This window comes from Symphalangus syndactylus, chromosome 2 (assembly GCF_028878055.3).
Source record: "Symphalangus syndactylus isolate Jambi chromosome 2, NHGRI_mSymSyn1-v2.1_pri, whole genome shotgun sequence".
Lineage (NCBI taxonomy): Eukaryota > Metazoa > Chordata > Mammalia > Primates > Hylobatidae > Symphalangus > Symphalangus syndactylus.
Genome location: NC_072424.2, coordinates 94598464 through 94622777, shown reverse-complemented (window position 1 = coordinate 94622777; position 24314 = coordinate 94598464). Strand labels below are relative to the sequence as shown.

The window sequence follows — 24314 nt, the reverse complement described above, 5'->3', positions numbered from 1 at the left end:
GGGAGGCAGAGCCCAGCAGATAGCTTGAGGCTAGGAGTTGCAGACCAGTCTGGACAACATAGTGAGATCCCATCTCTTAAAAAAAAAAAAATAGCGGAGCGTGCTGGCCCACGACCAAAGCCCTAGCTACTCTGGAGGCTAAGGTGGGAGGACTACTTGAGTCCAGGAGTTCGCGGTTACAATGAGCTATCAGCATGCCACTGCACTCTAGCCTGAGTGACAGAGCCAGAGACTGTCTCTGAAAAGAAGAAGAAAAGATAAAGACAGTTGGAGGAATTGAGATTGTTTTCCGTAGGAAAGAGAAAAGGTATGGGGGTGGGAGAGGATGAGGTGAGGAGCTAACTTCAAGAAATCTCATCCAGAAGTTCGTGGAGTGCCCTTAACACTTAATTGGGAAATGTCTTCAGTTTCCTGCACTTGAAGGATTGTTTCTTCCTGGAGGAGAGGATTTAGATTTATTCTCCTGGGGAACAAACGATGGAATCAAAGGCTAAAAGCCTGGCGGAAACACATTTCTACTCAATACAAAGAATTTAAAAGGAGCTACACGCACTGTCTCAGGCGGTGGTGAGCCAGTTTCAAACAGAGGCAGGCTGCTTCCTGAGGAACCAGCCCCTAGGGGGTTGACGCCCTGATCCCGGGTCGCTGGCCGGGGGCGGAGACGGGGACAACTAGCTGAGTGTGCGAGCGCCAGGGATTCCAGCTGCACGTCCCAGGTTCTCCAGGGCGCGGCAGGCCAGGGCGGGAAGAGGAGAGCTGCGGGGAGAAAGCCTGTGGCTGGGTCCAGAGGTGCGGGTGCGGCGCGGGACAAGCGGGCAGCATGCTCAGGGCGGTCGGGAGCCTACTGCGCCTCGGCCGCGGGCTAACAATCCGCTGCGGCCCCGGGGCGCCTCTCGAAGCCACGCGGCGGCCCGCACCGGCTCTTCCTCCCCGGGGTCTCCCCTGCTATTCCAGCGGCGGGGCCCCCAACAATTCCGGGCCCCAAGGTCACGGTGAGCCAGGGCTCCGACGGGGAGGTCCTGGGAGGGAGGAGGTTGCGGGAGGGCAGCGAGGGGCCGGCCCGGGAGTCAGCTTGAGGGCGTCCTGATCCTCTGTGCCGGTCCGTCAGTTCCCGCGTCCATCTGGGTTGCTTTCGCTGCAGGGGAGATTCACCGAGTCCCCACGCAGCGCAGGCCTTCGCAGTTCGACAAGAAAATCCTGCTGTGGACAGGGCGTTTCAAATCGATGGAGGAGATCCCGCCTCGGATCCCGTAAGTGTGGCGAGCGCCGCGCGAAGGAGAGTCGGTCCCCGGCCGCAAGGGTGCGGGGTGACCCACCTTCCGACCGCGGCCACCTAGGAGTGAAAGCGGCCGCAGTGCCAACACTTCGCAATAACACCCACCACACACGGAGTTTACCTACACACACACCCCGCCTCCAGTGCGGTGTGTCAAGAGTCAACTAAGCTTACAGGGAGATTGCAGAAGGTGGGTGAAAACTGAGAGGTTCAGGGGACATTTCCAGCATAGCCCAGATTGCCAGTCCCCAGCAAGCTCCGAACAGGGAGGCAGTGGGGCCCTTATGCCAAACGGGCCACGGTCCTCGCGAGCATCCGGATGGCTGCCGGGACGCCAGACGGCAATCCAGGTTTCGGCCGGGGGCGTCCCCCTACCCCACCCAAGGAAGGGGTTCTCTGATCTTGGCTTCCGGGGCGGCCGGGGCGGGGGGGTCTCTGGAAAAAAGATGCATCCGTGCGGCTTCCTCTTCTGGGGCAGGAGACCCCTGGCGGACGCGTTTCTCCAGCCCTCTAGGCTCCGAGTTTACTCAGGGTGGGACGCGCGGGAGTTGTCAGCACTGTGGGCCTCTTCAGCATGCTAAACCCACCAAGACAGATGATAAAACTCAAGCTAATAACTCCCCCTCTAGGGTAATGTAACCTGTAAAATAAATGCTAATAATAAGTAAATGTAACCTGTAAAAAAATCTTTCCAAAGTTTCTGTTTCTGCCAAGCCCAAAAACCTTCGCAGCATTTTTACAAGGGATTGGGTAAAAAAGAGAGGGACGGAAACTAAGAATAAAATCAGTCTACTACTTTTTAAGTTTATCTTTTAAGAATAAAAGACTAAAACCATAACGTGAAAGAAGGATTTTAGAGATTCTGTATATTTGTACAATGTAATGAATGCCTATCAGAATGGATAATGGAAACTGGGCCTATATTTCTGTTTTTCACATGGTGCCTGCAATGTTATTGTTTATAAACAATTGCAGTTTATCAGTTACCAGAGTATCTCAGATAGATAGGGAGCGGGGTGGGAGAACATGGCAGGAGATGTATACTCAATAATGAATTCTGAAGCATTTTCGTTCTTTTATTGGAGCAAGTCACTAAATGAGAAATGGACATGGAATTTGAAATAACATTTCATTTGAATCCTTTTTCAGTATTTATTCAACTACAGAGGCACTTTCTAAGATTATTTTTCCTCGAGATCTATAGCTGAAAGCAAAAATTAGCCTCAGAAAAGTCTTTATCATCATAAGCTCTGGTTATCAAATTTTAATTGATGCCTGAAAATTTAATATTATAAATGCCAAAGAAGTAAAAAAAAAATAAAATAAATAAGCCACCACCCTCAATTCGTTTGAATTTTTATTTCTAGTGGCCTAACCGAGTAATCAAGAGTGTAAAGAACCAACATTATTGTATATTGTTTGTCAAGAAAACTTATGCCCAGTATTGCATTTAACATAGCTGTATATGTGAACAGACTCGTTTTACAGAAATAATTTAATTTCCCCAAGATCATAGTCAAAAGATGTATTATAAACAGGGACATTTCACTAAGAACAAGATGCCTATAAAAAGCATTGCAGTTTTGCATTGGAAACATAAAAATATTTGAGTATTTTTCATTTTATTATTTTTCTATAATTTTTTAAGCATTACTATTTAAGAGAGATATTCCTGTTAAGCTAAGTGTCACACTTAAAATGTAAACAGCTTTTACCTTTTAATGGACATATAATGAACAAGTGACCTATAATTTTTGTATCATACACTAATTATATTTAATAATAACTGTACTTTGTCTTGTTTTTCTCAGTGCTAAACTAATTTGTTATAATAGATTAAAGCCAAATGGCTGGGTAAAAAAGATCAGAGCTTCTAGGTTCCATCTGGAACAAAAGTTAGCAGCAAATATCATCTAATAATTTCTCCATACTCACTAATTGGACCTGTTTGCAACTAACATCTTAAAACTTACATCACTCTGCCTAAAATCTAAAGAAAATAGGCTAGATAGGAGTTTTCTATAGTCTTTTAACCAGTGGAAAATTTAAAAAGTTTTCTGTTTTTAAGAGAAAATGCAACTTTGTCTTTCTGGATTTTTTTTTTTTTCAATGTAACTACACACTATTTAAACTTCACATAGAGAGGAAAGAATACCAATGAATATATTCTCATGAATGAAATTCTTTTAAGTATGCATATTTATAATCTGCCACCTCATATCATTGAAAATTGTTAGTTTATTTCAACGTAAAAGTCCCACAAGCATGATGCCTTTTGCATCACTACTTTGTAAGTAGTATTATTAAAATCTTGGACAACATGCATAAAACTATGAATGAATAAGAATATCTAGAATTTAAGTATATCAAATTTCAGAATAATAATAACATGAAAATGAAGGTCTCCTTTATCTTTTTCTTTGGCAAATTATTGTGATTTTGATTACGTTTAAAAAGAAATTATTGCAAAAACCATGAAGGAAACATTTTTCTAACAGACATTCTCACAAACTGGATAATAGTGTGTCTTTTGGGGGTAGCATGTGAAGGGACAAGAGATTGGGAGGCGAGTGAAATAAACAAAGTGATAAGAATGAGTTTAAAAAAAAAACTGTTCAAATGGAAAACAAAGCCTACTTTACAAAGAGGCTAAATAACTGCAAGTCATCGACATACATATGCTTTAACTCTTCCTTTATCCCACTTAGTGAATAAAAACAATGGAGACTCAAGTTAGCATCTCTAGCAGTTATATTTTGAGGAATTAGAAACTAATATTCTACACAGTGGTTTCATAATGGCTAACATTAGTTTAAGATCTGAATAAATACTTGTTAATTTGAAATTGGTAAAAATAACTAGCTAGCATTTCAAAGTCTCTTTCACATGAAAATGTCACCGAATGCAGTTTGCATTCAGGGAATTTTTTGGAATGTTTACATGGCAAATTATCTATCATGCCTGTCAGAAAACCATATTACTTTTACATATTTAACAAAATACACATCTTCGTTTAGGCCAGGAATGATAGACACTGCAAGAAACAAAGCTCGAGTGAAAGCTTGTTACATAATGATTGGACTCACAATTATCGCCTGCTTTGCTGTGATAGTGTCAGCCAAAAGGGTGAGTATCTCCTTAAAAGGGCAAGTCAGTTAAAAGGGTGAGGACCTCTTTTTAAGTACCTAAAAGAGTATCTCACCAAAAGGGTGAGTACCTCCTTAGTCAGCCCGAAGAGCGAATTTTAATAAATGTCATGGGCATTGTTCTTGATTCAGGATTACTGCTGTTTTTTAATATAAGAACAATTTTGTCTTTGAGACTTGAAGTCATATTATATATATATATACTTTTTATATATATAAATATATATAATGTATTATATATATACACTTTTTATATATTATATATACACATATATATAATATGACTTGAAGTCATATTATATATATCATATTATATGACTTGAAGTCATATTATATACATAAGTGTATATATATATAAGTGTATATACATATAAGTATATATATATAAAATACTGGAGACAAATTTGTTCATGGAAATTTGAGTCAACAAATTAACACTATATGGCTAGGAGGGACAAATACTTGTTTCAACTTATAAACAAAACAATTTACACCCTGGTTAAAATCTGCAGAAGACGGAGAACTTTGTTGTTGAAAGTTATCCAGACTAGATCATTCATTAAATCAGGAACTCAATTAGCTATTGCACAGAAATATGAACTTGTTAGAAATGCAAAGCTTGGAAGTGATTGCCAAGGTAATCTAGTTTGTCTGGATCCTGTATGTCAGCCCTTTCCTTGCCTTTCCCAATGTATGGTTTCTGTTTAATACCTCTAGAGAGAAATTAAGAGCTGACTACCCTCTAATTTTGTTTTCTGCCTCCCAAAATCCTTCCATCTACTGGTCACTTTTTACCACAAAGAGTGGCCTCACAAGTATTTTGACATTTCTAACACATCCCTATGAGTATTTTCTTCTTCAGTTTTAACCACTCTAACAACTTCCTTCTACCTTTGAGCTGTCCTCTCAACACACTCCAGTTTAACAGTGCCCCTCCTCATCGTGGCACCTGCAACTGAAGCCATTACAGCTGGATTATAACATTTTTGGTTATGAACACTGGGTTTAAATAGTACATGCATATCATTCAGAATAGTTTGCTTGGCTCCATACATCCTCACTCTCTGGGTGTATTTAGCTGATTACCATTCTGCCCAATTCTGTGATTCTGTCCTTTACTCCTCAGGTGCCCAAGTATGTCTGAGCCCACTAACTTCACACAGGGATTAGGAATTACAAGCCTACTGATATTACATAAATGTCCTTTCATTCCTATTAGCATGGAAAAAAATCAATGCTTTGAAATTGTTCTTACCAAATGAGAAAATTTGAAATATTTACTGGACTGAACACTCAAGCATGTAAATAAATAACTTTGATAATATTTTGTTTTTAACTTAACCTTAAATGACTGCCTGCCAAATTGATGATCCTCTAGTTTCTAGGAATATTTTGATGATTAGTGTATTGCCTCATCTACATCAAAAAGATAAACATTAATTAGACAATTTGTTTACTTAGAATCACCCTCTAATAATTTATTTATAATGGCACTTTAATGTTTTTTAATCATAATCACAAGTTTCCAAATGAGACATTAAGACCAATTACACTTAATATATATTTTATCAGCAAGTAGGCATATTAGAGATCTACTGATGTCATCATTTTATTTTCAATACATATGATTTGAATTGAAGGAAATGTTTTTTCATTTCCTATGAAAATTCCATATTTCAAATATAATTCTGTTATAAATCAATAGCCAGTGCTTTTCTCTGTGTGAATCTGACACAAAAAGTAGCAACTGAGAATTGAGTTTTATGTATAACACCAGTTATTGCTCTGTTTCCTCTTCTCCAAAAGTGTGATAGCAAACACTGATTTTAAATCATTAATACACTAAATACTTTTGAGCACCTGAGACATGCCAGGCACTCTGCATGTTGTTATTAGAGTATCACGGAATTAAAAGACTGGTATTTTGTAGTAGGGAAAATGGAGATTGATCAAGTAAACACATAAACTAAAAAGATCTGAGGAATTCTTAGTGCAATGAAGGAAAGGAACAGGATGATAAAATAGTAACACCCTAGGAGAGGCCATTTTTGATGGAGTGGTCAAGGACGTCCTCTCCGAGGAGGATGAGAATAAGCTAGCCATGAGAAGACCAGGAGAAGGAAAGAACAGCATGTGCAAAGCTTAGAGGTGAGAAAGGGTCTGGTGTGTTAAGAAACAAAAAGGAGCTAGTGTGGATGGAGTATAATGAGCAAAGAGAAGATGGTATGAGACAGGGAGAATCCAGATAGTGTCAGGCTTATGGGTCACTGCAAATAGTTCAGGTTTTTAAAAATACACTGGGGGGCCGGGCGCGGTGGCTCACGCTTGTAATCCCAGCACTTCGGGAGGCCGAGGCGGGCGGATCACGAGGTCAGGAGATGGAGACCACGGTGAAACCCCGTCTCTACTAAAAATACAAAAAATTAGCCGGGCGTGGTGGTGGGCGCCTGTAGTCCCAGCTACTCGGGAGGCTGACGCAGGAGAATGGCGTGAACCCTGGAGGTGGAGCTTGCAGTGATCCGAGATTGTGCCACTGCACTCTAGCCCGGGCAAGAGAGTGAGACTATGTCTCAAAAAATAAATAAATAAATAAAAAAGAAAGATTAGAAATAAGGATCCTACTTAAAATAGCAACAAACAACAACAAAAAAAAGGTAAGGCACGTAAGAATAAAATTAAAAATCATATCATGCAATATCTATATAAAGGCAACTTTTAAACACTACCAGTGGCCACAAGAGAAGATATAACCTAAGAAATTTTTATTTGGAATAGGAAGAATTGACATTTTAAAGAGAGCGAACTTCTCTAAGTCTATGAAGTTGACATGATTGCAATAAAAATAGCAATAGGATTTGCTTTGGAAGTAGACAAACTGAGTCTAAAATTTATATAGAAAAATAAGCAATATATACAAGAAAATACTAAAAATAATAGTTCTAAGGGAGGACTAGCTCTAAAATATATTAAAACAAAACAACAACAATAATTAAAACTGCAGTACTGACATAGAAATAGACAGGCAACTTAATAGAACCGAATTCAAATCACATAAATAACCCACTACATAGGGATTTAATATATGAAATAGTGACTCTGTATATGAGTGGAGAAAGATAAATTAGTCAAGAAATGATATTGGGACATTCCAACTATACTTTCTACATAAAATAAATTGCAGTTGGATATAAGATTTTCACATTAAATGTGAAGCCTTAAAATCACCAAAAGAATATATGAGGAATTCTTTATAGTAGTTGGGTAGACATTTCTAAATATAGAACAAAACTGAGAAGCTATACAAAAGAAAAGATAGATAAATTTAATCATATAAAGTTTAAAATTCTGCTTGGTAAAAAAGTGCCATAAATAAAGTAAAAACACAATGACAAACTAGGAAAAATGCAAAATAGATCACAAACTAAGAGCTAATTTTCTTAAATTATAAGGAGCTCCAATAAATAAAACAGCAACAACCTTTTATTTTAAAAAATGGGTAAAAGATGCAAAAAGGCAGAATTTGCAGAAAATAAAATGCACATGTCTCTTAAACACAGGAAAAGAATTCTAGCCATCCAACTATTTCATGCTGTCTGTCTCCTCAGACCTTATACCTCCATATTCCTCCCCATCGATGACCTTTCCTTCCACCTCACTGAGAGAATTGTAGCAGCCCAAGGAGCAGTTTCCAGTCTTGTGACACATAATCCTGTATATTTTGCTTTTCTGCCTGTTATAAGTGATCCTTGCTCCAATCTAGAAGCTCTTATTAATTGCGTGGATCCCATTCCATTTTGTCTTTTCAAGGATTTCATTCCAGGAATTCTCAGGTTTCTTTGCTTGTCATTATTTTTTTTTCTTCTCTACTGTATCATTTTTTATCAAAATATAGAAATGTTTCTACTTCCTTCTTCAAAACTAAAAACAAAACTTCTTTTGGTATAGCTGCATTTCTCTGTGGCAAACCTTTTCAGTAGACCTGTCTATATACACTGTCTCTGATTTCCTGTCTCATTCCGTTTGATCAGGCTCGTGCCTCAAACGCTCCACCAAACTGCTGTTATCAAGGTCACCAATGATACACTCATCTTCATTGACCTATCGGCATTTGACACAGTTGGTCTCCCCACCCCACCCTTTTTTTTTTGATGGAGGAGGACAGGGTCTCACTCTCACCCAGGCTGGAGTGCAGTGGCATGATCTTGGCTCCCTGCATTCTCTGTCTGCCAGGCTCAAGGGATTCTGCAGGCTCAGCCTACTAAGTAGCTGGGACCACAGGTGTGAATGACCATGCTTGGCTAATTTTTTTGTATTTTTTGTAGAAATGAGTTTCTGCCATGTTACCCAGGCTGGCCTCAAACTCCTAAGCTCAAAGCGATCCTCCTGCCTTGGCCTCCCAAAGTGCTGGGATTACAGGCATGAGCCACTGCATGCATCCAATAAATTGTACTTTGTTTGTGAATGACACAAAAACATTTTCCCTAAAATTTTATTAACATGTATGACATATACCATATTATATATTTAACATATTTTCATGTAATAACAATACAATTGAAATGCTTTATTATTTACAATTTTGCAATTTTATATTCATTATAATATTGTAACTGAAAATATGCCACATATTGATACATAGATCCAGTAAAAGAAATACCTCTTTAGCTGTGATTACTAAATGGTGGTGCTAATACTTAATTTTATCCACCAACTATGCCAAAGCTTTTGTTGAAATGTGCTCAGTAATTTCTTACACCCTCCCTGATGTTCTTCAGCTATTTTATTCTTGCAAAATAATTGGAAGATATAGTAGTTTTGAATTTTGTACCAATTTTGTACCAAAACCCCATAAATTGTTTAGAGACTTTATTTAAGCTTACAAAATTATCCATATAAGTATTTAAAGATGCCATGTAATTTTCTGGCCAAAAAAGAAACTATTCTTATTTATTAATATCTATTCTAATGGTATTGAAATGAATGAAAACAGGCATACCTCAGAGATATTGTATGTTCAGTTCCAGACAACCACAATAAAGCGAATATTACAATAAACTGAGATACGCAAATTTTTTGGTTTCCCAGTGCATATAAAAGTTATGTTTATAGTACACAATGAGTTGTAATCTTTTTGCTGGTGGAAGGTCTTGCTTTGATGTTGATGGCTGCTGACAGATCAGGATGGTGGTTGCTGAAGGTTGGGGTGGCTGTGGCAATTTCTTAAAATAAGATGACAATGAAGTTTGCCATATCAGTTGACTCTTTCTTTCATGAAAGATTTCCATGTAGCATGCAATGTTGTTTGACAGCATTTTCCTCACAGTAGAACTTCTTTCAAACTTGGAGTCAGTTCTCTCAAACCCTACCACTACTTTATTAACTAAGTTTATGCAATATTCTAAATACTTTGTTCTAATTTCACCAGTGTTCACAACATCTTCACCAGCAGTAGTTTCCATCTCAAGAAACCACTTTCTTTGCTCATTTGTAAGAAGCAACTCATCATGTGAAAGTTTTATCATGAGATTATAGCAATTCAATTTTGTCTTCAGTCTCCACTATGAATCCCAGTTCTATTGCTATTTCCACCACATCTGCAGTTACTTCCTCATACTTCCTCCACTGAAGCCTTGAACCCCTCAAAGTTATCTATGAGGATTGGAATCAGCTTCGTCTGAACTCCTATTAATATTGACCTCCTCCTATGATTCACAAATATTCTTAATGGCATCTAGAATGGTGACTCTTTCCAGAAGGTTTTCAATTTACTTTGCTCAGATCCATCAGAGGAATCACTATCTATGGTAGCTATAGCCTTACAAAATGTGTTTCTTAAATAACAAGACTTGAAAGTTGAAATGACACCTTTTTCCTTGGGCTGATCAATGGATGTTGTGTTAGCAGTCATGAACATTAATCTCCTTGTAAATATCCATAAGAGCTTTTGAGTGACCAGGTGCATTGTCACTGAGAAGTAATATTTTGAAAGAAATCTTTTTTTTCCTGAGAAGTAAGTCTCAACAGTGAGCTTAAAGTATTCAGAAAGCCATGTAAGCAGATATGCTGTCACCCAGGCTTCATTGTTCCATTCATGGCACAGGCAGAGTAGATTTACCATAATTCTTAAGAGCCCTAGGATTTTCAGAATGGTAATGAGTATTGGCTTCCACTTAAAGTCATCAGCTGCCAATAGCTCCTAACAAGAGAGTCAGCCTGTCTTTGAAGCTTTAAAGCCAGGCATTGACTTCTATCTCTGAAAGTTCTAGATGGCATTTTCTTCCAATATGAGGCTATTTTGTCTTCATTGAAGAACTGTTTTTTAGCATAGCTTTCATCAACGATGTTAGCTATAATAGATCTTCTAGATGACTTGCTGTAGCTTCTCTATCAGCACTTGCTGCTTCACCTTGCACTTTTATGTTATGGAGACAGCTTCTTTCCTTCAGCCTCATGAACCAACCTCTGCTAGCTTCCAACTTATCGTCTACTGCTTTCCCACCTCTCTCAGCCTTCACAGAACTGAAGACAGTTAGGGCCTTGCTCCGTATTAGGCTATGGCTTAAAGGAATGCTGTGGCTGTTTTGATCTTCTTTCCAGACCACTAAAACGTTTTTTATATCAGTAATAAGGCTGTTTCACTATATTTAGGTGTTCACTGAAGTAGTGCTTTTAATTTTCTTCAATAACTTTTCCTTTGCATTCACAACGTGTTGAACTGTTTGGCACAAGAGGCCAAGCTTTTGACCTGTCTTGGTTTTCAACATGCCTTTTTTCACTAAGCTTAATCATTTCTAGTTTTTTAAAGTGAGAGATGTACAACCCTTCCTTTTACTTGAACATGTAGAGGCCATTACAGGGTTATTAACTGGCCTAATTTCAGTATTGTTGTATCTCAAGGAATAGGGGGGCCCAAGGAGAGGGAGAGAAATAGGAGACTGGCCAGTGGATGGAGTGGAGAATACACACAATGTTTATCAATTAAGTTAGCCGTCTTATATGGGCACACTTATGGCACCCTAAAACAAGTACAATAGTAACAACAGCAATCACTGATTACAGATTACCATAACAGATGTTATGAAAATGAAAAAGTTTGAAATAGTTCAAAAATTAGCAAAATGTGACAGAGACACGAAGTGAGCAAATGCTATTGGAAAAATGGAGCCTATAGACTTGTTCCATGCAAGGTTGCCACAAACCTTCAATTTGAAAAAAAAAAAGAAGAAGAAGAAAGAAAGAAAGTCACAATGAAGCAAAGCACAATAAAGTGAGATGTGCCTTTATATTCTTCTGTATTATAGAACTGTCACAGGTTCCTCAAGCTATCTCCAACTCCTGACATAGACAGGGATTCTCTATTCCTCAACTCTTCTATTAAATGTTAGCAATTTTCTTTTTAAAAAAAGATGAAATGTGTTCCTATTGCTTTCTTGACCTCAGTGGACATTGTAGTTCTTATCCTACTTTGAAGACTGTTTATTTAGACTCAATTTGACACAATGTTTCAATGCTTGGGTGCTGATAAATCTCATTACATTTTGGAGAGGCAGTTGACAATTCTGCTTGATTAGCCAATATTTTCTTCTGCCAAATCAGTGCTGAATCAGTATCTTCCTTCCCTCAATCTGAGTTCAATCTACTGGAGCTGCTAAAACTATGTCTAGGTTGAGAATATCTGGATTATAAAGGAATTTGATCTCCCTACACCTCATAGCCACCCCTCTACAGAAATTCTGGCATATAGTAGCCAGTCTCTCCATTCTTCAACCAAGAAAAGAATATTTTTGGCACATAGGGAAATAGTTGGTTATAAATGGATATATGAAAAGCACTGGAATAGGCCAATGTGGCATTTTTCACTTACCCTTTGTTGGAGAATGTAAACTAGCCATTGTCCTTCCATAAAAATCCTCAGAAGCTCTGAAGTGAGAGCATTGAGAATGAAAATCGTTTATCTTTTATGAAACATTTTCTTCGCTTGGTTTCCGTGGTACCACACTCACATAGGTTGTCTGTTGGCCACGTCTTCCAAGTTTACTCTGCCGGTTTCTCCTATTCTCCTGGGCCTCATAACAGTGGAATCTCCCCATGGATCAGTCTTTAGTCTTTCCGTTCTCTATCTACACTCACTCCCTTGGGGATCTTACCAAGTCTTCTGGATTTAAATACCTTCTATATTCCAAGGACTCTCAAATTTATATTTCAACTAACGTCTTCCTTCTGCACTTCAAATTCATATAGTCAGTTGCTTACTTAACATTTCCCTTTGGATATCTAATGGACATCTCAAACTTAACGTGTCAAGAGTTGAACTCTAGATCTTCCCCCAGACAACCCTGAGCCACCCTTTTCTGTACTGTTTTCTTCCTCTCAGTTGATGTCAACTCTATCTTTCTAGCTGCTCATGGATAAGTCATCAGCAACCCCATTGGCTCCACTTTCAAAATACAGCCAAATTGGAGCACTCCCCAGTATCTCTCCTGAGATACCAATATACATCTATTGCCTGGTTCATTGCAATATATTCTAAATGGTCCCACCACTGTCCCTCTTGCCTGTCTCCAATTCATTTTTCATTTTTAATAACAATGCATGTACCTTAAAGAAATTGTGGCAGATGGAGATGCAGAAAAGGTTAGCAAGTTCAGGTAAATTTGGGGAAGTAAAAAGGATAGAACTCTGTGGTGAATTCATTGTGGAAGCAGAAAAGAAAATGGAATAAAGAAGTGAAAAGGCCTGGGTTTTTTGACTTGAGCAAGTAGGTGGATGATGCTGCCATTTATTGAGATGTGTTTGGCTAGGGAAAGACTGGTAGGCAGGGGGAATAAAATATGTCAACTCTCTATTTTGGCTATATTAAATATGAGATGCACACTAGGTATCCGTCAATATATATTAAATGTTTATTTATTTTACTAAGGACTTTGTATGTCTCTCAGTTTGAGGACTTACAGCTTTCCTTACTTCTGAAAAAGTCTATGCTGTCATAACTTCAAATATGGCCTCTTTACCCATTCAGTTTGTTCTGTCTTCCCATTATTAACATATGTTAGAACTTCTAATTCTATTCTCTCCTGTGTATTTCTATCTAAAATACAAATTTTTCCAGTTTCCAGAGAGTCACAGTGATATATATATATATACATTTCTTCCCACCCCCCACAGGCTGTAGAACGACTTGAATCCTTAACAAGTTGGAACTTGGCAAAGAAAGCTAAGTGGCGTGAAGAAGCTGCATTGGCTGCACAGGCTAAAGCTAAATGATATTCTTAGTGACAAAGTGTTCACCTGAATACCATCCCTGTCATCGGCAACAGTAGAAGATGGGAAAAATAGAATATTTACCAAAATATCTGCCATGGTTTTATTTTGGTAACAAGAAGCACAATGTCTTTTTTATTTTTATTTTTTAGCAAACTTTTACTGAAGTATACCATGCATTCAAAAAGTGGACAAAAGTGTATACAGTCTGATAGATATTTATGTCATGAACACCTGTGTAACCACTGCCAAAGATGTAGAATATTGGCAACACTTCACAGCCTCATTCCTGCCTTTTCTCAGCCATTACCTCCCAAACATAGCAGTTTTTCTGAGTTTCATCACCTTTGATTCATTTTGCCTGTCTTTGAACTTTATATAAATGGATTCATACATTATGCACTTGTGTGTATGGATTCTTTACCTGACATTAGTTATAAGGTTAATCCACAAATTGTGTGTACCATTAGTTCATCCATTGTCATTGCTGTACTCTGTTGTATAAACATACCACAATTTATTTTGATATTTGGCACAGTTTCCGGCCGCTACATATAATGCTAAAATGAGGACATTGTATATGTCATTAAAATGAGGTTGAACTAATTATTAAGGGCTCATTAAAATCAAAACTAATTTTCAACCAAAATTTCACTGTATTTGGCAACTGGGTAGTACCTCTGATTATTCTTTTTACAGTTTGTAACTAGGTGAAATAGGTTGAATTATTAATTCTAAAACCTATTCCTAAAATGGTAAAGTACTAAAACAGTAATTGTAACAGCAATTTTAAAAACGACAAAAACGTTAGAGAAAAAAATGATATACATTAATGATCCTCAAACTTGCTTAAGCCCTAAAATAACTTTTTAAAATTACATATCTCATCCCTGCACATTTTTAACTTCATATTTGTTATTTTTTTAATCATAAATGTGAGTATTATAAAAGATATAACTTCTGGCATATTGTATAGTTCATGTGCTTTAAGTGTATTTTCCATCATAACCTTGAAGCTACATAATTAGCTCAATCAGTTTGTGGAGGATGTCTGCCTGTCCATTTTGAGGTGCAAAGCCAGTTCTTATTGTCAAACTAATGAGCCAAATTGAACTTATACAGTCACGCATCATTTAATGATGGGGATACATTCTGAGAAATGCATTGTTAGGTGGTTTTATCATTGTACAAACATGACAGAGTATACTTACATAAACCTAGATAGTATATATATTTTTATTTATATGTATTTTTCATATGGAAAACCAAACGTCCCAGCACCATTACTGAATTATCAGTCATGTCCCCTACTTGATCTGCAGTGCCAATACCAAGTGCCATGTATCAGACTTCTATGTATGCTTCCTATAACCTTGGGACCACTGTTGTATATGTGGTTCAGTCATCTTACACCAAAATGTCATTATGTGGCACATAACTATACTTTGTTAGGAAAAGGCTTACTTTGATTTGAAAATGAAAATGTTAATATATATTCCTGTGACAATAATCTCATTTTTGAATCCTAACTCTTAGATAGGGAAGGCATGAAGCATTGTTATGAGTCCGTGTCTTGGATGAACCAAGGCACTGCTGCTTTATTTTTTTTTAATTCGTAAATTTATACACAATAGATGTACATAAATTCACGATACATGAGATAATTTGATATATTCTTATAAGGTATAAAGATAAAATCAGTGTACTTATCTGTCACCTTAAATATTTGTCTCTATGCTAGAACCATTTGAATGATTCTCTTCTAGCTATTTTGAAATATACAATAGATCACTGTAAACTATAGTCACCCTACTGATCTATCTAACACTAGATCTTACTTCTTCTACCAAACCATATGTTTGTACCTGTTAATCAACTTATCTTCATTTCCCTCTCCCCACCACTCTCTCTGGCCTCTGGTAACCACCTGTCTACGCTCTGTCTTCATGAGACCCACTGTGGCACTGGCTGCTTTCACATTTTGCACAGTGACACCCTTTGTTTTGCTCTCATGGAACTCCCTCTCTGGAGCTATTAATTCTTAAATTATCCTTTGTCATCCAGAAGGTTTTCGTATCACAAAGCAAAGCATGAGTAAGGTTCAGAATGAGAGTGAAGTGCTCTCTTTTTGCACAATAGTGTAAGGTTGGTTATGAGGAGAAGTGAGAAAGGAGAACCATCAGACCACATTCTTGGGCATATACATTGTAGGAGGGAGTATACATGGAGTTAAAATATCTGGAAATCATTTATCTTAAAAATATACTACTCTTTAAAAGTCTTTTTATACCTTAGGATTCCTGGAATATTCTAAATATTATTGAGATACTCAGAGAGAATATCTATAAGAATGAATATGATGATTTCCATTTCTGGTTACATGGAAGATAAGATGTCCAGAGAAAGTCTTCTAGTATTGGACTAAATAATCTGGACAAAATATTTTTTTAAACATCTTTTAAAATACTTGGTTAAACTGTTGGGAAAAGAAGGAAGATCATTGTCATAGTCATAGATAACAAAGTAAAAATCTAGAGTGTTAATAAGCATATCTGATGCTGCTGTTTGCCATGGGCATATCCAGTTATCCTAAGTGGTTATATGCTGGAGAGAATAGTCAAAAACATGAGACCTGTAAAGGCTGAGAGAACATCAACACGAAGGCAGAATCCCAGAAAGGTTGCACTATCCATATGGTTGAACTGGAGTTTGGTAGTGGTGGGGTGCACATATCAGAGTTCTACCAGATACGTGGAACAATAGGAGATATAATGTCCTATTTCTCTGGTAGAATATATATCATATTCATCCTTATAAATATTCTCTTTGAGTTGTTCAATAATATTTAGAAATTTCAGGAATCTTGAAGGTGTAAAAAGACTTTTAAGGAGTAGTATATTTTTAAGATAATTGAAAGTGTGTGTATACTTACATGTACATATGTATGTATATGTAAAAGATTAGACAGATAGATGATAGATAGATAGATAGATAGATAGATAGATAGATAGATAGATAGATTGATTATAGGAATTAGCTTACCTGATTGTGGGGGCTGGCAAATCAGAAATCTGTAGGGCAGGCCAGCAGGCTGAGAATTCTCTGGCAAAAGCTGAAGCTACAGTCCAAAGGCAACATTTTTTTTTTCTTCCTCAGGGAAACCTCAGTTTTATTATTAAGGCCTTTCAACTGATTGGATGACACCTACCCAGATTATCAAAGATACCTCCTTTAATTAGACTTATCTGACTATAGATGCTTACCCAACTACAGAATACCTTCACAGCAACATTTAGATTTGTGTTTAATTGGAAACTGGGTACGACAGCCTAGCCAAGTTTACATATAAAACCAATCATCACAGTGCTCCAGAGAGAGAGAGAGAGAAAGAGAGGAGAAATTTACTTATCATCTTGAGCTAAATGAACAGTAAGAGAGACAGAGTAAAAAAGAGAGAGAGAAAAACCTATCATATTAATATCTTAAAAAAAGAAAAAATAGAGGAAAAAAATCTTTAAGAACACTTAACCATGTTTGTTATTACATGTTTTTTGAGACCAGATTTTATGCCATCTGTGTTAACCCCCCACATAAGTCTACGCCAAGTATTTGGTTAAAAGTGCTCACAGCAGAATTTACTTAGGATTTAATGTAAGTGTTCTAAAACTGAATTGTTGTAATGCACAGGTGGGTAAATTTACAAGGAAAAATGTACACATAAAATGGGTGAATTTTATGGTATATAAAAATTACAGTGGTATATAGAAATTATATGAAAATAAAACTGCTTTAAAAAGTGACCTGAACAACATACTATGTTTCCAAGGCTGGGACATGGTAGGTATTCTTATATGTTGCTGTTCTGAATAGAAGATAGTATGACCTTTGTGGATGGGAATTGGACAGTTTCTAGCAAAACTGCACGTGTTTATGGACCTAACAGTTTACAGTGATTTTCAGTGTCACACTATTTGCAATAGCAAAGACTGAAAACAATTTAATTGTCCATCAGTAGAGGATTGATTGAATAAATAATGCTAGGTTCACACAATGGAGTACTATGCAGATGTGGTAAGAAATGAAGAGTTCTGCATCCTGCTATGGAATGAGCTTCAGAATAGAGTTAAGTGAGAAAAGTGCATTGGAGGAAAGCATATGTAGTATTCAGTAAAGGGAGGGGAGCTGTAAATGTATTTATTATTATGTTAAAAAAATGGAAGTATAAACCAAGAAAAAGTTTTTAATGTTATATATAGAAGAAAGGAAGAAATAGGTGGACGAGGGACAGCGATAAAAGTGAACCTTTTCTGAATATAACTTGTTTTATCCTTTTGAACAATGTAAAGTTCTTATATATTAAATTGTTAAAAAAAAGTGGTCAACATTTTTATAAACTCAAAACCAAAATCGAACAAATAAACCCGTATATTAAATTGGTAGGATGGCCAGATGGAGAGTAAATATTTCAAGTGATTTAAAATATTTCTAGTGGTATATACTTGATGTTTAAAAAAGATATCCACTCCCCATCTCCCAGAAAACATTTTCAGTAAGCAAATTGTGATGATTAATTTTAGGTGTCTACTTGACTAGATCAAGGAATATGCAGATAGCTGGTATAACATTATTTCTGGGTGTACCTGTGAGGGTGTTTCTGGAAGAGATTGACATTTGAATTAGTGGGCTTTTAAAGAAAATGCACCCTCTGTGTAGACAGGAACCATCCAACCAGCTGAGGACTTAGAACAAAAAGGCAGAGGAAAGATGAACTCATTCTCTCTTCTGAAGCTGGCACATCCGTCTTCTCCTGTCATTCACTGGTCATCAGACCTCCAGGTTCTCTAGCTTTGGACTCTAAGACTTGCAGAAGCCCCCTGGATTCTAGGGCTTTCACCCTTGCACTGAGAGTTATACCATCAGCTTTCCTGGTTCTGAGGCCTTCATACTTGGACCAGGCCAGACTACTCACCTTCCTGGTTCTCCAACTTGGACATGGCCTATTGTGAGACTTCTCAGCTTCCATAATTGCATAAGCCAATTACCCTAATAAACCCCTTCTCATGTGTCTATCTGTTCTCTCTGGAGAATCCTAATACACATACTATTAATGATAATATTGGTATTGTTAATATGACAACCATACAAATATGTATTACATATATAAAATGATACAGCAAGTAAGTTAAAAGAAAAAAACACATATACATTTTTTGAGCCAGGCACAGTGACTCACGCCTGTAATCCCAGCACTCTGAGGGGCCAAGACGGGTGGATCACCTGAGATCAGGAGTTCGAGACCAGCCTGGTCAACATGGTGAAACCCCATCTCTACTAAAAATACAAAATATTAGCTGGGCATGGTGGCACATGCCTGTAATCCCAGCTACTCAGGAGGCTGAGGCAGGAGAATTGCTTGAACCAGGGAGGCGGAGGATGCAGTGAGCCGAGATTGTGCCACTGCACTCCAGCCTGGGCAATAAGGGAGGCCAAGATGAGCAGATTACCTGAGGTCGGGAGTTTGAGACCAGCCTGACCAATATGGAGAAACCCCGTCTCTACTAAAACTACAAAATTAGCCGGGCGTGGTGGTGCATGCTTGTAATCCCAGCTACTCGGGAGGGTGAGGCAGTTAGAATTGCTGGAACCTGGGAGGCGGAGGTTGTGGTGAGCCGAGATCAGGCCATTGCACTCTAGCCTGGGCAACAAGAGCGAAACTCCATCTCAAAAAAAAAAAAAAAAAACACATTTTTCCTAGTTCTGTCCATTGATAGCAATGGACAACATAGCAGTAATATGCAGTCCTAGCACCCAGATCTTGGTTTCTAAATACTATTTCTCCTGCCTCAGCCTCCTGAAAAGAAACCCAGGGCTCCCTCCTCAGTTGGCTTATTCCAGGTCTGGTACATGAAATACACAGGATGGTCCTGGAACATCTGGCCATACAGAAAATAAGGAAGCTAATAAAGCTTTGAGGCTATGTCCAAAGACCTCTAGAACCAACCTGACAACAGTTCCACCAGCCAAAAATAGGAACATCAGCAAGAATAGTAACTGGAAAAGGTTGAACCTCTTCAAACAGATTTAAATCTGTGAGTTCAAAACAATAAAACAAAAACAAGAAATCAGGTCACTGTTAGAGAAGGCCGGGGAATCACATTATTTTGAAAACAGTTAAAGGAAAGGAAGAACTGAAATTGTCTCTGTTGCTGATGATGTGATGTTATACATAGAAAGCCCTAAAGCCTCTTCAAAAAAAGCTATTAAAACTGATAAAGGAATTCAGTAAAGTTGCAGGATACAAAACCAGCAGCATTTCTATAAACTAACTACAAATTATTCAAGGGAGAAATTAAGAAACAACTCCATGTACAATAGCACCAAAAAATACTTAAAGATAAATCAACCAGAGAGGTAAAAGATCTACATGCCAAAAACTATAAATAAAACATTGAGAAATGAAATTGAAGAAGACATAAATAAATAGAAAGATATCCTGTGTTCATGGATTGGAAGAATATTGTTAAAATGTCCATAATTATCCAAAATAATCTACAGATTCAACGCAATCCCTATAAAAGGCTAATGACATTTTCCACAGAAATAGAAAAAGAAATTCTAAAATTGGTATGGAACCACAGAAGACTCCAGATAGCCAAAGCAATATTGTTTAAAAAGAACAATGCTGGAGGAATCGCCAATATCTGATTTCAAAATATATTACAAAGCTATAGTAATCAAAATAGCATGGTACTGGCATCAAAACAGACACACCAAGCAGTGGAAAAGAATAGAGAGCCCAGAAATAAACCCACATATCTATATGGTCAATTGATTTTTGACAAAGGTGTCAAGAACACCCAATGGAGAGAGTCTTTCAGTAAATGGTGTTGGAAACAACTGGACATCCACATGCAAAAGAATGAAATAAGACCTTCATCTCACACTATGTAGAAAAATCAACTTGAAATAGATGAAAAACTTAAACATAAGACCTGAAACTGTAAAACTAGTAGAATAAAACAGAGAAAAGCTCTATGACATTGGTATGGGCAATGATTTTTTGGATAAGAACTCCGAAGCACAAGCAACAAAAGAAAAAAGACAAATATGATTACTTCTGAGAGACAAGATAAAAAGAGACTAGCTAGGCAGACAGTTAAGGCAAAAAGTTCTTGGCAGAACTTCCCTTGTAACAAAAAGCAGCCAAAGAAATCACTTTTTTTTTCTAACAAAGAGCAGCCGGGAAGATCAGGCTGCAAACAGTGATAAGGAAGCTGGAAGCTTGCATGGGGGGAATGTCTGCAACTGCACCAATAGAAAGGGGTACCTGGGGCCAGGCATGTCCATCATGGGGGCTCCACCTCCACCTTTTTTTTTTAGTACGTGCACAGTAGGAAAGCAATGTGGAGTCACTTAGGCAAAGGACCCACAGCATAATAAAAGGTTGGGGTGGGGGATGCCAGAGATTCACATTCTATGCAGATAGCACACCTAGTCCTAACCAGTTTTTCGTGCCCTATAAGACACTGCCTCCCCACTAACTCACTTATAAAACCCTTGCATTTCACTGCTGAACGGCAACCCTTTTGAGACCCCTCTCTGCAACAAACAGTTGTTCTCTTTCTTTTGTCTATTAAACGTCTACTTCTGCTCTGACCTCACCCTTGGTGTGTGTCCGTCCTTGATTTACTCAGCCATGAGACCAAGAACTTCAGATGCCACCCCAGGCAACAAGGCCATTTCACTTCAAACTAAAAAAAATTTATCATAGCAAAGAAAACAATCAATAGAGTGAAGAGAAAGCCCATGGATCAGGAGAAAATATGTACAAACTATATATGTGATAAAGAACTTCTATCCAAAATATATTAGAAACTCAATAGCAGGAAAATAAATTACCCAATTAAAAAATGGACAAAGGACCTGAGAAGACACTTATCCAAAGAAGACAAAGAGCCAACAGATATATAAAAGAAATGCTTAAAATCACTAATCATAGGGAAATACAAGTTAAAATTATAATGATATATTACCTCACATCTGTCAGAATGGCTATTACCAAAAAGATGAAAGATAAGTATTGGTGAGGATGCGGAGAAAAGGCACATTTTGTACACTGTTGGTAGAATGCAAATATAGCTATTATAGAAAAAAGTACAGACATTTGTCCAAAAATTTCAAATAGAATTACCATATAATCCAGCAATCCCACTTCTGGGTATATATTCTAAGGACTTGAAATCAGTATGTCAAAGAGATATCTGCACCTGCATGTTCACTGCAGCATTATTCACAATGGCCATGATATGAAAGCAACCTAATTGCCCATCAAGGAGGAATGAATAAAGAAAATGTGGTAAAATGTAATACTATTCATCCGGACAAAAAGAGGAAATTCTGCCATTTACAACATGAATGAATCTGGAGGACATTATGCTGGGTGAAATAAGCCAGGAACAAAAAGACAAAACCTGTGTGATCTCACTTATATGTAGAATCTAAACAACTCAAACTCATAGAAGTAGAGAGTAGAATGATGGTTACCAGACTGGGGGATATGGAGGGGATGAGGAATGGGGGAGACAGTCAAAGGGTACAAAGTTGTCAGTAAAACATATGGAATAGGTCTTAAAGATCCATTGCACAGCATGCTGACTATAGTTAGTAACCATGTATTGTATATTTCAAAATTGCTAAAAGAGATTTTAGCCAGGCGTGGTGGCTCACGCCTGTAATCTCAGCACTTTGGGAGACTGAGGTGGGGTGGGCAGGTCGCTTGAGGCCAGGAGTTCTAGACCATCCTGGGAAATATGGCGAAACTCCATCTCTACTAAAAATACAAAAAACTAGCCAAGCATGGTGATGCATGCCTGTCATCCCAGCTACTTGGGAGGCTGAGGCATGAGAATTCCTTGAACCTGGGAGATGGAGGTTGCAGTGAGCCGAGATCATGCCACTGCACTCCAGCCTGGGTGATGGAGTGAGATTCTATCTTGAGGAGGGGAAAAAAAAGAGTAGATTTTAAATGTTCTCATCATAAAAAAGGGTAAGGTGACAGATATGTTAATTAGCTTGATTTTTATCATTTCATGATGCAAATATTTAAAAAACACAATATACCCCATAAATATATACCATTATTTCTCAATTTAAAATAAAAAATGCATTCATGAAAGAAAAAAGGTCTAAACAAATGGAAAAACAAAAAAATTTAAAACAATTACCATGTTAACATTAAACTAGTTATTTCTGAATCTATAGTCACTGAGCTAACTACAATATCGTGATTAAGATTAAAATCTTTTTAATTTTTGAAATGTTGCTTATACTTTAAAAACGCATTTGTACAGCTGATTATTTAAAATTGGAAAAGTTTGACATCTTTCAAAACATAGATTCTAGGGAGAACAATAAAAAGTGTTGATTGTTCATTTAAAAAAAAAAAAGGATTTCCCCCCTTTTAAAGTATAATTCCCATCCCAACAAAAAACTTAATGGCAAATCCCCAACACTAGGACAGATTTGTCAGTTTCATGGGTACAACTGGAATACCCCTTCTTACATAACAGAATATTATTCATATAAGTTGTCCTCAACTTTCACACAGAAAAAGTGTTGTGATAGCTTTAAAAGAAATTTTCCTTAATGTATATGCTTCAAAATACAATATTGAAGGATTATCCTTTGAAAAATTTTAAATCCCACTCTAAGATGCAAGCAGGAATAGATGTATAGATGTCCACTTAAATACAGCAAGCTGTGACAAATTACTGAGCTAGAAAGCCAATATTTTAAAATTTTATACTAATTGCATTTTCCTATTTGTTGAACTTTTTAAATTGGTGTCTTCTCTTCATGGTGTCTTAGGGCACAGTCAGGAATAAAATAAAGTAGGTAAGTTCAAGTAGTGCTTTCAAAAATGTGAGAGTTTTAAAATACATGAATATTTAACTCTTATTTTTGTGTGTCTTATTGTTAGGAGTATATAAAAAATAGCCTGTGGTTAGTACAACAGAAATCAGCATCAAATGAAGGAGAATTGTGTTATCTAATAGAGGGATTTCCAAAAATGACTTCTACTTTGAGTTAAATATGTTTATTTAAAAAAGAACTCTCTCTCCTTAGTCAAGACTTTTAAATGTCTATTATTGGTAGAAACTTGTGGTTCTTTATACTCCTGTTTACATTTCATGAGGTAGTTCATACATATATTTTCAAGTGGAATGGGTAATGGCCAGTGTATTTGTTAAAAACTACGCATATCACATGTGTTTATGTATGTATGAATGTATATTCTATACACACATGTATTCTAATATATTTCTGAGGCAATGTTAATGAATTACCACATGCACAGGAAAGAGTAACTGTCATCTGACCCACAAATCTGCATTTGTGTTTTAGTATGTGTATATAAAAATTATTTACCCAGTACTGTTGACATTAAATTGCAACAAATAAAATTTCTTGGTGCTAGTGGTTTGCATGATAAACACAAGTTTTTTGTGTATTTATGACCAGCACTTGTACTGGGTGAAAAGATAGTTACTCCTGTGGTTCAAGAAGGGGGAAAATAAAAGACTTGACTATTTCATAAAAAGCATAAAACATTAATACACAAAGTAGATACT

General features: G+C 37.2%; 1 protein-coding gene across 1 annotated transcript; it reads left to right on the top strand.

Annotated features, from left to right (window-relative positions):
* The first annotated feature begins 677 nt into the window (after positions 1-677).
* On the top strand, positions 678-14574 carry FAM162B (family with sequence similarity 162 member B). Its single transcript, XM_055262366.2, has 4 exons — positions 678-992; positions 1142-1250; positions 4294-4402; positions 13588-14574. The coding sequence occupies exons 1-4, from the start codon at positions 821-823 to the stop codon at positions 13684-13686; spliced, it is 489 nt and encodes a 162-aa protein (XP_055118341.2). The 5' UTR covers positions 678-820; the 3' UTR covers positions 13687-14574.
* The last annotated feature ends 9740 nt before the right edge of the window (positions 14575-24314 follow it).

Coding starts and splice junctions, on each gene's coding strand:
- FAM162B (XM_055262366.2), top strand. CDS start 821: ATGCTCAGGGCGGTCGGGAGCCTACTGCGCCTCGGCCGCGGGCTAACA. Junction 993..1,141: donor TTCCGGGCCCCAAGGTCACG/GTGAGCCAGGGC, acceptor CTTTCGCTGCAG/GGGAGATTCACCGAGTCCCC. Junction 1,251..4,293: donor GAGATCCCGCCTCGGATCCC/GTAAGTGTGGCG, acceptor ATCTTCGTTTAG/GCCAGGAATGATAGACACTG.